Source organism: Pongo abelii, chromosome 9 (genome assembly GCF_028885655.2).
Source record: "Pongo abelii isolate AG06213 chromosome 9, NHGRI_mPonAbe1-v2.0_pri, whole genome shotgun sequence".
NCBI lineage: Eukaryota > Metazoa > Chordata > Mammalia > Primates > Hominidae > Pongo > Pongo abelii.
The window spans coordinates 104,956,647-104,975,177 of NC_071994.2; the positions used below are offsets into that span (position 1 = coordinate 104,956,647).

An 18,531-nucleotide genomic window follows, 5' to 3' on the forward strand; every position below is an offset into this window, starting at 1 on the left:
GGCAATGATGGTGTTGTGTAATCATCTTCATTCTTGTCAGAGATGGGTGTCTTCTCTTTCCAAGTTAACTCTGTTTACTTATCCCCTTTGTCTCCAATTTCTAGGATGTTCTTTGTACTCTGTTACAATTTTAGCAGCAAGTCAACAATTTGTATTGAGTGCCTGCTCTTTGGCTGACTCTTCTAGGTTCTAGGGATACAAATCTAGTGAGGAAGACAAGTGTGTATAGAGCTTCACTAAAAGTAAAATGTCTCTTCTCCGATCATGCTTTCTCCAATCTTCCATCCCTTCAGTCTTTTCTTTCTTTGGGCAAGTTCTCAAAATGGTAGCTTGCAATAGCTGCTTCTAGTACCTCTCATCTATTCATTATTAACCCCATTCAGTTTGGCTTTTGCCCTTGCTGCTCCCCAAAATTGCCCTCTTAAAGGTTACTCTGAAATGAATACAATCATTTTCTGTATGGATTTAATTCTGGCCTCTTGACATTATATTTTCTTGGACACAACTGCTATTACACGACCCTGATTTATCTCTAAATCAGAAAATAAGGAAGTATTGTAAATGGCTCATTGAGAGTGTATTTTCTGTTATTTTCATTAATAAAATGGTTGTAGGCCTCATTTTTTAAAATTTATGTGGTATAAATTTTTGATACAAATGCCAAAGAAAATATTCATAAATAGAATCCAGCAATACTTTGAATGAACACGACCAAATAGACTCTATTCCAGAATTAGAATGACATTTCCTATAAAGAAATACAACACTAAAAAATATCCTTAAAGGCTAAATATATAGTTAAAATTAGGCAAGTTATAAATGAACATTTTAATAGATGACCAATAGACTTTGATAAAATTCAACAACGTGTGTGTGTGTGTGTGTGTGCTGGTTTATATATATTTTTGCTAGTTTGTATATGTGTGTATATATGTATGTTTAGATAATATATATTTAAATTGGAACAGAGGAATTATTTTTGAACATAATAAAGATTATAACACTAAATCAAGAACATTATGTTTGCTAGTTGGAAAAACACTAAAGCACCTTTTATATAAGTTTAATTGGAATGTTCTTTGTGTCTATAATGTTTCCCATTGGATACCTAGTACAGAGTAGGTGCTCAAATTTACATGACTAAATGAAAAAAAAGGAAAGAAAGCAAATGAAAGGACCATAGTCTTAAAATAAGCAAGTATGTGGTAACATTTACATTTCAATTTCAAATATGAACATGATACTCAGAGGCCATCTGGCTTTCTGTTGAAGACATTTTCTCACTGGAGTCAGAATTTTCTGACTCTAAAGGTTATAAAACAACAAAACCTTATAAAGTTTATTTAATTAAAATTAGCTAAAGTTCTATCATTTCAATCTCTTTTTCTCTTGAGAGTTCAAATAGAAATAGAATTTTTTTTTTAAAAAAAAAAAAAAGGAAGGTCTCTCATGTCCCCTTATACCTGCCTTTTTTTCCTCATAAATATCTCTAGCCTTCAACCCTCCCATTTTATCCTAGCACCCACCTTGCCTCTCCTTTCCTCTCCAGTTTATACCTTATTCTTAACTATTTGAACTTTCTCTCACCAACATCTTTGGCTATTTGTACCCCAATCATTCTGTCTCAGCCACTCAATAACTACCACAGTCCTGTTCCTTTACTCCTTCATGCAAATAATAAAAATGTTGTCAAAGAAAAATCACAAAACAATACAGATTGTACCACTAAAGATTGATGGTTTCCAGCTTCACCTAAACAGGAACAGGGTTCTTTCTTTTTCCTATTAATGCCTCTGCCAGGTCTCTGTCACCTTCCATCACACTTGATAGACTGTCTTACCATTTGATAAGACATGGATGCCCTGACAGGTCTCTTCCAACAAGCAGCACAAACTCACACACTCCCACCCACCTGTCTTTTTTTCTCCAAGGCTCACTGATGGGATCTTACTTTTACTATAGAAAGTGAAGTGAACCCATTCAGCTGGGCCCAGTGGCTCACATCCGTAATCCTAGCACTTTGGGAGGCCGAGGTAGGCAGATTGCTTGAGTCCAGGAGTTCGAAACCAGCCTGGGCAACATGGTGAAACCATATCTCTACAAAAAATACAAAAATTAGCTGTGTGTTGTGGTGCATGCTTGTAGTACCGTCTACTTAAGAGGCTGAGGCAGGAAGATTGCTTGAGACTGGGAGGTGGAGGTTGCAGTGAGCCAAGATTATGCCACTGCACTCCAGCCTAGGCAACAGAGTGAGACCCTGTCTATAAATAAATAAATTGTATTTTGCTAATACATACATAATAAAACATAGTTTTGTACCTTGTGTTTCTAAAAGGTACTGCCCCATGGTCATGAGATTTTGAAACTTAGGTACATAATACATTTCTAATGGCATATACATTTGTATAACCCCCTTAGGAGCCAAGTTTTCTATAATGCACTAAAAGATATAAAAATGCATATGCCTTTTGTCCTCATATCTACCCCAGAGAATTTTCTCCAAGGGAATAATTCAGCAGGTTTTTATTAAATCATTACTATATTCTAAGAACCATGCCAGGCGTGAGAGTTACAGAAGTGTAGAGAAGACACTTAACGATGTACTCATAAGGTGTCATCAAGTCATCTAGTGGAGGCCAGATAAGGCTTCAAGGGAAGGAACTGCTTGAGATGGCCCTGAAAGGATGAGTAGAGTTAGCCAAGCATGTGCCAAGAGATAATGGTATGATACATCACGGGTTGTTCTGTTTATAATTATCTTAGTGTGTCTGGGCATAGGATTCATACAGGGAAATGTTAAGAAATACAGTTGAAAAAACAAACTATATTATAGAATGGTTTATATATAGGTCCAAGAACTTTAGAATTTTTCATGAAGGTGATAGGGAGCTTTTGGAGAACAACAAAGAGAAACACAATCAGATTTGCATTTAGCTGACTTTGTGTAGGTTCAAATAGAGGTTTAGAGTAAGATGAGTTAGAGGAGCACTGTAGTAGTCCAAGCAAGGGATTTAGAGTACCTGAGTTAAGGGAGAGGAAGAAGGTACAGTAGAGGAAAAATCAAATCAACATAGCTTTAATAGATTTGGGAAAAAAATGGGTTATATAATACATAGTTATTTGTGATGGCAACATTTTAAACAACCTAATTGGATAAAAGACTAAGTTGGGAGAGGAGAAGTGAGGATAGAGTGGGGTAGAATAAGCTATGCTTTAAAATCACATGTTACAATCCATATTATTCTTGGTTTTGTTTTTTAATGTTAAGTATATAAAAATTCCCTTCTTTTGGACAGGTATTTAGCAGTGTTTTTTATGGAACTCATACCTTTACCATACAGCTTGTGTAAAAAACAAAATTTAACCAGCCATCTAATTTTTTTAAACTTGAATACCATATTTGAAATGATACAAAAGCAGCAGGATTCTTTATATTAATAATTAATAATTCAGCAGGAAACATACTATACTATTATACTTATATATAAAGAAAGTAGAAAATCATTTGGTTAAATTGAAGACTATATAGTTGTCAGAGCATTACAAACATTACATTTGTGATTTTCATTATGCTGTCGTGATGAGACTTCCTACATGTCAGAGAACAGAACTCTCTCCTCCTTGCTTCTCACGTAAGCCAAAGCATCTTCCTACCCTCAACCTCAGGTTGGCCCTGTGCACCCTGAAAGGAAGTTGCACTTTTCTTTACTGCCGAGTTGTCACTTTTAATACCTAGCCATCTTGTTGAAGTCTGGCTCTTATTAAAGTATTCTATCAGAGAATAACAGTTTTTCTGTGCTAGCAAAGAACCAAATTTTCTTCCCTTTTGGTTTGATTTTTATAAATCCTTTAAAAGAAATCTTTAAGTAAAAATATGTTTGTGAGTGTGTTTGGGTCTTTGTCTTGAAGTAGTGTAAAATTTTATTTAAAATGAAGGTAAAATGAATTATGGCCTATGGTATAAAGATGGTTAAATAGCAACATAAAAGAAAACAAGCCCCCATCAGCAAAGGTCTAAACAACAAAATGTTCAAATAAACCTGTTATTCTGAAATATGTAATAATAGAGTTTCTTTATAATATTGATGCTGAAGCACTATAGGATCCTGAAATTAACATGTTGAATTAACAAATTATGTACCGCATAGTTTATTATTGAGTGAATTTCTTGTATTCTGTTTTACCATTAATAATCAATTTATGAGATTTTTACAATCTTGATTAAATGCAGCTTTTAAAGAGAATTTTGAACCTCCCTCTTAGTGTAAAAAGTTTTTAAACAAGCTGTTTGTTCTAAAAAAGACAAGTAGATGTGCCCTACAATCTATAACTTCAGTATAATCTCATATATTTCTACATCTAATGATGAGGTACTAAATGTGATTACATGGTAATTGAATGAACTTTTTTTTTTTTTGAGACAGAGTCTCGCTGTGTTGCCCAGGCTGGAGTATAGTGGCGTGTTCTCAGCTCACTGCAGCCTCAACCCCCTCCAAGCTCAAGTGATCTTCCCACATCGGCCTCCCAAGTAGCTGGGGCTACAGGCATGCACCACCACACCTGGCTGATTTTTGCATTTTTTGTAGAGACGGAGTTTCACCATATTGCCCAGGCTCATCTCAAACTCCTGGGCTCAAGCAGTCTGCCCACCTTGGCCTCCCAAATTGTTGGGATTACAGGTTTGAGCCACTGTGCCCAGCCAAATGAACTTCTTTTAATTCAAAATCATTAAAAACAGAAGACTCATGAAAAACAGAAAATTACTCTGACAAATTTGATAAAGATACTTAATCATGTCAATTAAAACACAACTAAATAAATTGGAGAAATTACTCATACTGCTACAACTTATTTAAGGAGAGTTTAATTTTATAAAATAAATTTCAAATGAACAGGTGATTAGGATAACCAAAATATTCCTCTTTTTCTCTGACAAGCTTCTGGATACACAGATGACTATACATGGTTTTCCTAGTGTTTTTTTGTAACCACTAAGTAAGTCACTAAGTAAGTAACTAAACTGTATTCGTAACCATTCTAGTTATATTGCTATTTGATTGTTTAATATTTGAAAATGTACTTTCCTACTATAGATTAAGGGATCTGGTGAAACATTTACTTCATCTACTTTCTGTTAGTGAAATACAATCTTCTTATTTCATTTTCTTATATTCATGACTATGAAGGCAACTTGTTAGTGAGTACTCAAATATCTGTGTAATGAGGCCAAGCGCGGTGGCTCACGCCTATAATCACAACACTATGGGAGGCCGAGGCTGGTGGATCACCTGAGGTTAGGAGTTCGAGACCAGCCTGACCAACATGGTGAAATCTCGTCTCTACTGAAAATACAAAAATTAACTAGGTGTGGTGGCACATGCCTGTAGTCCCAGCTACTTGGGAGGCTGAGGCAGAAGAATCACTTGAACCCGGGAGGCAGAGGTTGCAGTGAGCTAAGATCATGCCACTGCACTCCAGCCTAGGCAACAGAGTGAGACTCTGTCTCAAAAAAAAAAAAACTGTGTAATGAATGAAGATATACAGTCTTATCTGAGTTCATGATTTCTGTCTTATCTGAGTTCATGATTTCTTTTTTTTTTTTTTTTTTTTTTTGAAATGGAGTTCTCTCTTTTTGCCCAGGCTGGAATGCAGTGGCACAATCTCGGCTCACTGCAACCTCTGCTTCCCAGGTTCAAGAGATTCTCCTGCCTCAGCCTCCTGAGTAGTTGAGATTACAGGTACCCACCACCACACCCGGCTAATTTTTGTATTTTCAGTAGAGACAGGGTTTCACCGTGTTGGCCAGGCTGGTCTCAAACTCCTGACTTCAGGTGATCCACCCGTCTCGGCCTCCCAAAGTGTTGGGATTACAAGCGTGAGCCACCACGCCCAGTCTGAGCTCATGATTTCTAAAAGTAGATTTTTTTCTCCCGGAAAAGCGAGCTATATCTTAAGTTCTAATACCAAGTCAGATTTTTTTTTTTTTTTTGAGATGGAGTCTTGCTCTTGTCACCCAGACTGGAGTGCAATGGCACAATCTTGGCTCACTGCAACCTCCGCCTCCTGGGTTCAAGCAATTCTCCTGCCTCAGCCTCCCAAGTAGCTGGGATTACAGGCATGCACCACCACGCCCAGCTAATTTTTGTATTTTTAGTAGAGATGGGGTTTTGCCATGTTGGCCAGCCGGGTCTTGACCTCCTGACCTCGTGATCTGCCTGCCTCGGCCTCCTAAAGTGATGGATTACAGGTGTGAGCCACCACACCCAGCCCAATTTTTTTTTTACATAAAATGTTTGCCAGTCATATACTAATGTGGGCACATACTAATTATTCCACAAAAACTATCATTACATCATTTGCATGAGGCTATAGTTATATTTATCATATAGCACTGACAGTCATCCACTAAAGATGTAGACCATTGTTCTTAACTTAATGCTATCATTAGAGATATGAAAATCCATCTGGAGAAAAATTTAGAAGAAGAGCGCCAGATATTACTGCAGCAACAAAAAATATGTCGAAATCGAGCACGTAAATATTTTGTGGAGTCAAATCGGAGAAAAAAGTAAGTAATTGCACTTTATTCAGAAGTATAGAAATTCAAAGTCAATATAAAGTAATAGTTTCTCTACTTTGTAGCACTTTATGAAGCTAAGTCATGGCATTGTTATCTGTGAAACATTGATCAAGATGATCAATTTTTGGCTTTGTAAATTTTATTATTGTTTTCCTTCCCAAAGCACAAGGGTGGTGGTGTATTATCTAGGTCTCTGACAGTAGCAGTCTTTTTTTGTCATAGAACAGCTTATTGCATTGTCATATGCACTTCTTAAAATGACTATGAAATGTATTATCTTCTTTTTTTGTATCATTTCTTGATGATTTTAAAGTCACCAATTAATATTTAGTCTTTCGGTATATAGTTTGAGTTTGATTTGTTATTCACTTCTATATAATTTTTCTATATCTGCCACTTTTCATTCGTTCAATCTGAAAAAATGGAAAAAATATGAATGATGGTATAAAAATTGGAAAAATATGAATAATGGTAGCAATATGAATAACAGTAGAAGGGGTAGAAATGTTTTATAAGTGAATGCTGGAAAAAGGAGCTTTCTAGGGTGAACTAGAAACTATAGTAAAGTAAAAGTACAAATTGTTCAATCACTGCTTAACATTTTTCAGGGTGTTTTTTAAATATTAGGCTTTTTTTGAGACAGAGCAGTTATGCCATTCTTTAAGTGTTGTTTTTGCTACCTTGTCCATATTTCTACAATATATGAATAGCAGAAAATCCCTAGAGTTTATTAACTACATCACTGAGCATATGTTACAAATCCCATTTGGGGAATAAAAAATTGTTTACCTATAATTTTTGCCTGGCATTATGTTTCTCTTCAGATTAACTTTTTTATTGTCTGACGTAGTTGAAATTATTTGCTGAAATTTTGAATTTTATTTTGTATGTATGTGTTTCTGTTTTTCTCCTACCTTTGGGCTCCTGGCATCTATAAACGGCGTGTGACAGGTGTTTAATAAAGATGAATAATCATATGTTGAAAGAGTAATGGACTTTGGAGTCAGAGATCTAGGAAATACTAGCTCTATGAATTAAAGGAAGTCTGTTTAATGTCTTTAAGCCTCAGTTTTCTCATTTATGATTGGAATTAATAACATCTATTTCAAGGGATTTTGGTGTAGAGCAGAAAGGGTAGAAATAAAGTGGAATATTTGAGAATACATGTAAAAATATCAGTGTCTGACACATAGGACTTATTTTTCATTATTAATGTTTGTCAATTGTTTATTTTACAATAATCAACTTTGTTTAATAGCAAGCCTTCATGGAATTTTATTAATAAATTTTCTATTTGTATTCTCTCATCAAATGTAAGAATTCTGATGTAGAAAATAACAGAAAAGAAATCTTGCTTTGAAATTCTAAGATGCAGGACATTTTCCAATACAATATTATTGTTTTTTATTTTCTATTACCCTAAAGTGCAGTGTAAAGATACATAAACATTTCTTTTAAAACACTAATCATTTGTCTCTGTATTTCACCTTCTATAAGGGGGCTGAATTATTTGTGCACATCCGAATTTCAGAAGCTGTCTATGATTATGGTCTTCTTAACCATGCCATTGTCTATCAATTTATACTTTTTACATCATTTAAGTTTATGCTGTCCACTTACATTGTGGTCACAGAGGATTTTTTTGTTTTGTTGTTGTTTTGGGGGGGTGTGTGTGTGGTTTTTTTGTGGTTTTTTGTTTTGTTTTGTTTTTTTGAGATGGAGTCTCAATCTGTCACTCAGGCTGGAGTACAGTGGCACAATCTCAGCTCACTGCAGCCTCTGCCTCCCAGATTCAAACGATTCTCCTGCCTCAACCCCCCGCATAGCTGGGATTATAGGCACGCACCCCCATGCCCGGCTAATTTTTTTGTATTTTTCGTAGAGACAAGGTTTTGCCATGTTGGCCAGGCTGGTCTCAAACTCCTGACCTCAAGTGATCCTCCCACCTCAGCCTCCCAAAGTGCTGGAATTATAGGCGGTTTTGGTTTTTTTTTTTTAATAGTATTTTCTTCAGGTAGAGACAGTCTCCTGCCATTTGTCAGTTATACGCTGACATTGTCAGTGTTATGTGTCCAGCAGAAGTCAAAGGAAAATGTTCCTAGCATCAAGTTCTCTTTATTTTCATTAGTTGCTTTAAATCACACACATTTTTATTTTCTTATTATTTATTGCATTTCTGTTAGCCAATATTTTTCTTTCATTGTCTGCTTTTATCACATCCTCAAGTTTTCCATTCTTTCAGTCAGTATCTATACAATGGAGTCCCCTTTGTTTCCCTCCAAGTCCCCTTTGTTTCCAGCTCCAGTAGATACTGGTTATCTTTTAGGCCTATTGCACAACTGGCATCCCAGAACTTTCTTTTATTGCTCTTAGGAGTTGGAGCCATAATTTTTTGCCTCTCATAGCATCCCTTTGTTTGTTTGTTTGTTCGTTCTTTGTATTCCATTAGTTTGCTGGAGTACATCCTCAAGTTACTTTCTAATATGCTTCTTTGTAGACCAAGCAATTTTAAGATACACACACACAAAGGAAATAAACTGGCTTATTTCCTACTTTTTCAGTCCACCAACCAGAACTATCTTTTGGTAAATAAGTGAATGGGCATTTATTCACTCAACATGGAGAATTCAGTGAGCACAAATGATTCGACATTATGTCATGAAAAGAATTTATTTTGTTAATCTATTCTACCAGTAAACTTTAGAAAATGGCAATAATCTGGCCGGGCATGGTGACTCACACCTGTAATCCTAGCACTTTGGGAGGCTGAGGTGGGTGGATCACAAGGTCAGGAGTTCAAGACCAGCCTGGCCAAGATGGTGAAACCTCGTCTCTACTAAAAATACAAAAACTAGCCAGGTGTTGTGGCAGGTGCCTATAATCCCAGCTACTCAGGAGGCTGAGGCAGAGAATTGCTTGAGCTCAGGAGGCAGAGGGTGCAGTGAGCCAAGATTGCACCACTGCACTCCAACCTGGGCAACAGAGTGAGACAAAAAAAAAAAAAAGAAAGAGAGGGAGGGAGGGGTGGGCAATGATGTGATTAATGCAACTTCATAAGGCAAAGAAATTGAAATAAATTTTAAGAAGTAAAGAGCTCAAAGGGAACATTCAGATCGTTATAAAACATTATAATACAGGCACATAAAAGCTCAGATGATGAGACAAAATTCTATGTAATTAACTGGCAGAATAAGAGAAAAACACGACAAAATGGGGAAAATTGCGCAGTGAAGAAGAGGAAAGAATACCAAATGACAGATGAGGGACAAGTACTTTGGAAGGGTCACTAAAATCTACAATAAAAAAGATTCCTTAAATATCCTAGAGGCAGAAAAAAATACTTAGAGGATCAGCAAAATACTTGGTGGACATGAAGTGTGAGGTAGCTACATTATCTGTTTGTGAGAATGATGGAGTTTGGAGTCTCTCATAAAAGCATTAAAAAAGTACTCCTAGAGTAATTAAGAAGGAATTATACGTTAAACAATAAGTCATATTTATTGAACCTCCATAGATATATATGCTATAAGCTGAAAAAAAATAGATTCAAATAATTTTAGATATAAATTTAAAACTGTCAATATCAATAGGTCTAAATATGCATGGGCAATACATCCATACTACATACATTTTTTTTTTTTTTTTTGGTTTTTTGTTTTTTGAGATGAAGTTTTGCTCCGTCGCCCATGCTGGAGTGCAGTGGCATGATCTCGGCTCACCACTATCTCCACCTCCTGGGTTCAAGCAATTCTCCCTGCTTCAGCCTCCCAAGTAGCTGGGATTACAGGCACCCATCACTATGCCCGGCTAATTTTTGTATTTTTAGTAAAGACGGGGTTTCGCCACGTTGGCCAGGCTGGTCTTGAACTCCTGGACTCAAGTGATCCGCCCGTCTCAGCCTCCCAAACTGCTGGGATTATGGGCATGAGCCACCGTGCCCAGCCATCCATACTATATTAAAGAAAATTTGGATATTTGGAAGTTATCTTTGACTATTTAAAATGTTGTTACATAAGACAGTCATTTATTCACTCAACTAATATTTACTAGGAAACCCCAAGGTTTCATATTGCAAAGGATAAAAAAATAAAAACATGATTTCTGTCCTCAGATTACTGATAGTGAAGTAATAAAAGATGGCAATGCTATGCAGTAAGTACTGCAATAGCATCAGTTACGAGATTCTATGGAAGCACATGCCATAGACTTAAACGACAAGAAAGAATTCCTGGAAGAACAAAGTCTCTTGTATTAGTTAACCAAGAGTTGGCCAGGGAAGATGAAGAGGAAGAGAGATGTTTTATTTAGAGAGAACAATATGTGAAAAAGCCTAATGTTATGAAATACACGACAAAAATTGTATGTGGCCGATGCATGGGAATATGTGGAAGAGTATCAGGAGATGAAGTACAGTGTTGATAGTACACATGTTATGAAATAACTTTTATGCCAATCTAAAGAAATCAAAGATGCTGTTGAAGGAATAAAATCAGAGGAGTGTCATCAGATTTATATTTTAGCTCATTATAGCAAAGGGGTAGAGGATGAATTGAAAACAGGCTGGAGGCAAAGAGTAGAGTAGAAAGCTGTTATAATGTTCTAGGCAAGAAGATGGCTATGGAGGTGGAGCTGGATGGAGTAGATAGGATCAGTAGGAGTCAAGGATTAATTATAGGTGAAGCATAAACAGCATTGCCAGAAATGGAATTCTTGTAGATTATGAAAACTTTATTTTCATATTTTAACATAAATTTTTTTAAAATACAATGCATATTTCTATAATCTTTCATATAGTTTATGATAAAAGTGGTTTGATCTTTTCTTCATGCCCTACAATCATTATTATGAGCATTAAATATTCTCCTCCGTTACATTATTGTACTGCCTTTGAGCTGTTAAGCTTTATTTAGGCTATAATAAGTAGCCTGTAACAGTTAAGCTTGGTGAGTTCTTGCATTGAGGATTATCTATCTTCTTGTAATTTCTCTTTTTAAAATTAAACTGTTGGCTGGGCGCAGTGGCTCACGCCTTTAATCCCAGCACTTTGGGAGGCCAAGGTGGGTGCATTACTTGAGGTCAGGAGTTCAAGACCAGCCTGGCCAACCTGGTGAAACCCCGTCTCTACTAAAAATAAAAAAATTAGCCGGGCATTGTGGCGCGTGCCTGTAATCCCAGCTATTCAGGATGCTGAGGCAAGAGAATCTCCTGAACCTGGGAGGCAAAGGTTGTGGTGAGCCGAGATCATGCCACAGCACTCCAGCCTGGGTGACAGAGCGAGTCTCCATTTAAAAACAATAATAATAAATTAAATTAAACCAAATTAAACTCTTTATTTTGAGGTAATTGTAGATTCACAGGCAATTGTAAAAAATGGAGAGATTCCATATACCTTTTACCCAGTTTCCCCCAATGATAACATCTTGCAAAACTATATAGTACAATATCACCACTAGGATAATAATATGTTTACAGTCAAGAACACTTCCATCACCACAAAGATCCCTGAAGTGTTGTCCTTTTATAGCCACACCTACTTCTCTCTCAGTCCCACCCCCTGGAAATCACTAATATGATGTTCTCCATTTCTACAGTTTTTTTCATTTCCAGAGTCTTGTATAAATGGGATCATACGATATATAACCTTTGGGGATTGACTCTTCTCAGTACAATTCTTTGGGATTCATTCAAGTTGTAGTGTGTATCAGTAGTTTTTTTCTTCTTATTGCTGAATATTTTTTATTATTATTATTTCATGATATGGATGCACCAGAGTTTGACCATTCACCCCTTGAAGGACATGATATAAAGTTGATAAAAACATTCACATACAGGTTTTTGTATAAACGTAAGCTTTTATTTCTCTGGGATAAGTGACCATGAGTACTCTGGTTAGGTCATATGGTAGTTGCCCATTTAGTGTGTTTAAAAACTGCCAGCTGTTTTTCAGAGTATAAGCATGATCTAGCTTTTCCTCATCCTCACTAGCATTTGGTATTGTCACTATTTTTTATTTTAATCATTCTGATAGGTATGTAGTAATATCTCATTGTGGTTTTAATTTGTATTTCCCTAATTGCTAATGATGCAGATTATCTTTTCATATTTTATTTACCATCTGTTATCTTTTAGTGAAATTCTCTTTACATTTTTATTCATTTTTAATTGGACTGTTTGCTCTTTTATTATTGAGTTTTGAGAGCTCTACATATATTCTAGATACTAGTCCTTTGTCAGATATGTTGTTTGTAAACATTTTCTTCTACCTTGGAGATTATTTTTCCATCTTCTTCATAGAGTCTCTTCCAGAGCAGAAGTTTTGAATTTTGATGTAATTCAGCTTATTGGTTTTTCTTTTTATGGACTCTGCTTTTGATGTAAAGTCTAGGAACTCTTTGCCTAGCCTTAGTTTCTGAAGATGTTCTCTTGTGTTTTATCCTCAAAATATTATAGTTTTACGTTTTACAGTTAAGTCTGTGATCCAGTTTTAGTTAATCTTTGTATGAAGTCTCAGATGTGTACCAAAGTTTGGAGGTTTTGTTTGATAGTTTTTTGGGGGGTGTGTTTTGTCTCCAGATGTCCAATTGGTCCAGCATTATTTGTTGAAAATAATGAATTATTTCAACATAGCTTTCCTCTATGAATTGTTTTTTCACCCTGTCAAAAATCAGTTGAGCATATTTATATGCATCTATTTTGCGGTTCTTTATTCTGTTATTTTTGTGTCTCTCCCTCCACCAATACCCCACAATTTTGATTACTGTAGCTGTATAATAAGTCTTCAAATCATGTAGGCTGATTCTTCCCACCTTATTCTTTTTCAAAATTGTTTTACGTGTTCTAATCTTTGCCTTTGAATATAAAATTTAGAATAATATTATCTAAACCTGCAAAAATTGTTGCTGGGAGTTTCATAGGAATTGCATTATACCTGTGTATCAATGTGGGATGGGGAAAACTGACATCTTCACTATGTTGGATCTCCTAATAAATCTACTGAGTTTTTTTATTTCAGTTGTTGCATTTTTTAATTCTAAATTTTTCATTTGATTTTTCTTTATATTGAGTCTTTATATTTTCTATTTATTTTCTGAGACTATTTTTTCATCTACAAACATGCTCATTGAAGCATTTTTATCATGGCTGCTTTAAAATGTTTGTCAAATAATTCTAACATTCCTGTCATCTTGATGGTGGCATAGGTTGATTGTCTTTTTTCACTAAGTTTGAGACTTCCCTGGTTCTCAGAATGACAGGTGATTTTCTATTGAAACCCGAACATTTTCATATTCTATTATGAGATTCTGTGACTTATTTAAACCTTTAGCTTTAGCTGGCTCTCCCTGACACTGCTCTAGCAGGGGAAGAAGGGTTGCAGCCTCATTATAGACAGATGGAGGTAGAAGCCAAGGTTCATCACTCAGCCTCTGTGGACACTAGACGAGTACGACAGTTCTTTATTACTGCTGAGCAGGAGGAGGAGTTCCAGCTTCTCACGTGGTCTCCATTGATACCACAGTGGAGGTGGCCTTATTACTGCTGGATGGTAGTGAAAGTCATGTCTCTCTGCAGGCTTCCTCAGATACCACCGACTATGGAGAGGTAGGGCACCTCTTCCTGCCGGGTAGGTGAAAGTCCAGACTCATGACGTAGTCTCTACTAATACCAGGATGAAGAGAAGACCACATTACCACCAGGTGGAGATGAAAGCCAGGCGTTCTACTCAGCTTCTCTGACACCATCCCTACAGGAGGGTTGAGGGCACATTGTTACAAGGGAGGCAAGGATAGAAATCTAAGCTCTCCATTCAGTCTTTTCCGGCTGGATGGGAGTGGAACCACAATTTTCTGTGGTGTTTGGATGGAGTGGCAGGATTTTTGCCTAAGTTTTCTGTCTAGCTAAGCTGATCTTTTCCTTATCTTGAGGCTAGAGAGAGCAAGCTTTAGTTAGGACTTTTTTTTTTTTTTTTTTTTTTTTTTTTTGTCTAAGCTTGTTGATACTTCCAGGCTTCCAGTTTTTTTCTGCTCCAAGCCTGGGATATGTGAAACAAAAAAGAAAACCCAGAGAACTTAATCACCATGTCCTTCCTCAGGCGCCAAGGTCCCTAGCCTGCTGAACTCCTGTTCTTCACTTCTCAGAATCTTCTTATGGGTGTGTGTTGGGGGGGGTGATGTGTAGTTGCCCCTTGGTATCTTCTGGTGATTGGTTCCAAGACCCCCAGGGATACCAAAATCCACAGATACTCAAGTCTCTTATATAAAATAGTGGAGTATTTGCATATAATCTACGCACATCCTCTCATATGCTCTAAATCTTCTCTAGATTACTTATAATAACTAATACAGTGTAAATGTTATGTAAATAGTTGTTATACTATATTTTTATTTGTATTATTTTTATTGTATTGTTGTGTCCCTTCCAGTGGGCTTGTGGTCTCGCTGACTTCAAGAGTGAAGCCGCAGACCCTCGCGGTGTTTGTTACAGCTCTTAAAGGTGGTGCGGACCCAAGGAATGAGCAGCATCAAGATTTATTATGAAGGGTGAAAGAACAAAACTTCCACAACATGGAACGGGACCCCAGCGGGTTGCCCCTGCTGGCTCTGGTGGCCAGCTTTTATTCCCTTATTTGGCCCCGCCCATGTCCTGCTGATTGGTCCATTTTACAGAGTGCTGATTGGCCCATTTTCCAGAATGCTGATTGGTGCATTACAATCCTCTAGCTAGACAGAAAAGTTCTCCAAGTCCCCACGCCACCCAGAGGCCCAGCTGGCTTCACTTCTCATTGTTATTTTTATTGTTTTTTCCCAAATATTTTCAATCCAGGGTTGGTTGAATCTATAGATATGGAACCCACAGACATGAAGGGCAAACTGTATATATCATGCACAGGTGTTTTCGTTGTACTTAGTGGGAGAAATAGAAAAAGTATGTCTACCTCCGTTTTTCCAGAAGCAGAATTTGTGTCTTTTTGATGTTAGTATTTCTCCTTCTAGCAGCTCCTTCACATTTTTTTAATATTTCTAATACATTTTTACCTACTAAATCGAGGGATTTTGTTAGAACTGAAATCTAAGAATAGTGAATGAGGAGCTAAGGCAGCTTGTTACAAAATTTTTGAGCTTTAGTTAATTGATATGTTTCTTTTCACTGACACCTCAACCTTTAGAGAAATGAGATACTTCTGTATTTTTCCTTTTTATGATGTATATTACTAATTCTATGAATCTTTATTGTTTGAGTGTTTTGCCGTGTGATAGTGTACTGAGCGAAATTTTCAACGTTTCATTTGTTTTCTTTTCCAGTCAAGTGAAAGACAGTCTGTTGGAAAATATGATTTTCAATACATTCTTTTAGGATTTCAAATAATTTTATGTCTCAGAAAGCACAGGATTATAATCTGGGACACATGTTTCTTTGACAGGCAATGAAAACTCACAGTATATTATTGGGTTTAGTTTTATTTCTTATAGGCTTATTGTTGACATTATTGTTTGTTAAAAATGGTATTTTTCATTTCTAAAAACCATTTATCCAACTGCATTTTTTAATTTTCAAGAACAATTTATCCTTATTTTTAATTTTTTAATTTCTAATTGTCTCAAAATATATTTAGCTTTACAGTTTAATATTATCATATCTCTAGAAAGTTGTAACTACCTAGATCTGAAATGTCGTTCCATCCAGAAAAAGGAAATGTATCACAAAAGGCAAGTTCTTCAGTTCTACATTTGTCTCCTGTGACCTCAGATACTCTAAATACTACTTCCTAGGTTCTATTGTTAAACTGTTGCCATGATGTTTATTTGCTCACTTCTCAAGAGCATTTCCAACAGATGAAAATGATACCCATAGCTGTAGACTCCTGGGAAACTAGAACAAATAGTTTGGCATATAGCTGTCATTTGATGAGATGGCTCACATTGAGCCAAGGTGCTCTACGTGTTTCATGAGGCAGAGCTGCACATGTTAAACAGACCCTTCAAAAGTTGCTAAGGCAGACTGTGTTTCTTCTGTGAAAAAGACTAATTCCAGGGTAAATAGGAAGCAAAAATGTACTTTCTCGACTCTGAATTCTACAATGGTAGAGAAGCTTTCTCATTTTTATTTCCATTTCCTTCTATTCTCACAGCACTTACCAGTGCCTGGCACAGAATAATATAAAAGGAACTCTGTAAATAGTCGTTGAGTAATGAAAGAAGTATAGTAATCATCACTATAATTGCTTATTAAAACTTTTTATTATTGGCCTATCATTGAGTTCAGGAGTAGAAATGTCTGCTTATTGGTCACACTCCATCCCTGGTTTAATGTGGCTCAACTTAACACTGGCTTTATTTTCTACAGCCCCAGAAAATACTGTATGAAATTATTATTACTTTCTGTATACATTTTAGCCCAGAAAACCTGGCCACTGTGGAACAATATGAAATGACGGTGATGATAATTTGCTATCAAAATGACTTTTGGATAATAATAAGGAAAATACCACCTCTTAGCTTTGGAAATCTATCATTCATCATTGCCAAATATTGCTGAGTTGGTGGTTATTTTCTCAATTTCTCAAACATGCTAAGTTTTTTTCCCTCTCAATTCAGGGCCTTTGCACACTGTTTCTGCCTAGACCACTTTTTTCCCCATTTTTAAAATGATTTGCCCCTGTGTATTTGGAGTTTTTTAGCTTAAATATCTCCAGAGAAATATTCCCTGTTTACCTTATTTAAAGTGGGTTTCCCTGGCTCCCTATGTCAAACTAGAGTTTCTTTACTTCCTAGCACTTATGATAATTAGTAATTCTTTGTTTACTTGGTTTTGTTAGCTTGCCTCACTAGATAATAAATACTTGCCTGAACCATATCTGTTTTACTTACTGTTATATACCGAACAGATACATTATTAAATAAAAATAATAGATAACTGCTTTTAAAAGTGCTCTGATTATATTTGAAGTTGACATACGGTCAAACATTTATTAAACAATTATTTATTAAGCATCTACCAGGTACAAAGCATTGTGTTAGGAACAGGACTTCCAGAAATTAAAATTTCAGGCTCTGCACTCAGTGAACTTGGAGAGTATGATGGGAAAGACAGACAGTTAAAATGCAATTAATTCTTTCATTCAACGATGCTATTGCATGCTGCTGTGTTCCAAGCCCTATGCTATGTGCTGACACAGACACTGAACTTAGGATACTTACAGTCTGATAAGCAATGCAGAAAAGTAAGTAATTACAATTTAGTGAGATAAATCCTATGGTAAGGTTAAGCTTAGGGTTCCATGGGAAAACAAATTCGTGTTATGTGTGTAAGTTGGAGATGGAAGTGCTTTGAAGAAAAAAATTACAGAAAGGTTGTTACGTAGTGTATACTCGTTTAAAACCAGGTAGAATCAGGCTGCCTAGTTTAGACTCCCAGTTCTTCCACTTAATAGTTATGTGGCCTTGCACAAGTTACTTAACCTTTTTAAGATTCAGGTTTTTTGTCTGTAAAATGCTTACCTCAGATAACTGCTGTGGGATAAAACAAGGTAATACATAAAAAATACTTAGCATTTAGAGTGCCTGACCATACTAAGCACTTGTAATGAGTGAGTATTATTTTCACAGGTCACCTTATATGTAATGACAAACTTTACTTTGCCAGCAGCCTTCTCCCAAACTTTCTTTCCATATCAGTCCCTAGCACCCTGATAGTATCCCTCTATCCAAAATATAAATGCCGGTCATGTAAATGCTCACATGCACAGTGCTTTTGGGAAGAAAGTAAACATGGAAAACTTTCACCCCCAAGAACCCCCCCCTCCGCCAAAACAATTAAGACTTAAAGCAATTGAAGATATGTGATTATATTAGAAATTGTTCCTAGAACCCCAAGTTGAGGAAAACATGGATGAAGTAATTTTTTCGATATGTGATAAGGTCTCTGCTTACAGCTTCTGTTTTTCTCTATGATAA

At 36.2% G+C, this 18,531-nt stretch overlaps 1 protein-coding gene across 3 annotated transcripts in view; it reads left to right on the forward strand.

Annotated features, from left to right (window-relative positions):
• Positions 1-18,531, forward strand: part of CEP126 (centrosomal protein 126) — an 89,133-nt gene that overhangs the window by 2,011 nt on the left and 68,591 nt on the right. For all 3 annotated transcript variants that reach the window (XM_024255892.3, XM_054524971.2, XM_054524973.2), the window contains exon 2: positions 6,449-6,568. In XM_024255892.3, the coding sequence (XP_024111660.2) occupies positions 6,449-6,568 (120 nt within the window). The remainder of the gene's footprint in view (positions 1-6,448; positions 6,569-18,531) is intronic.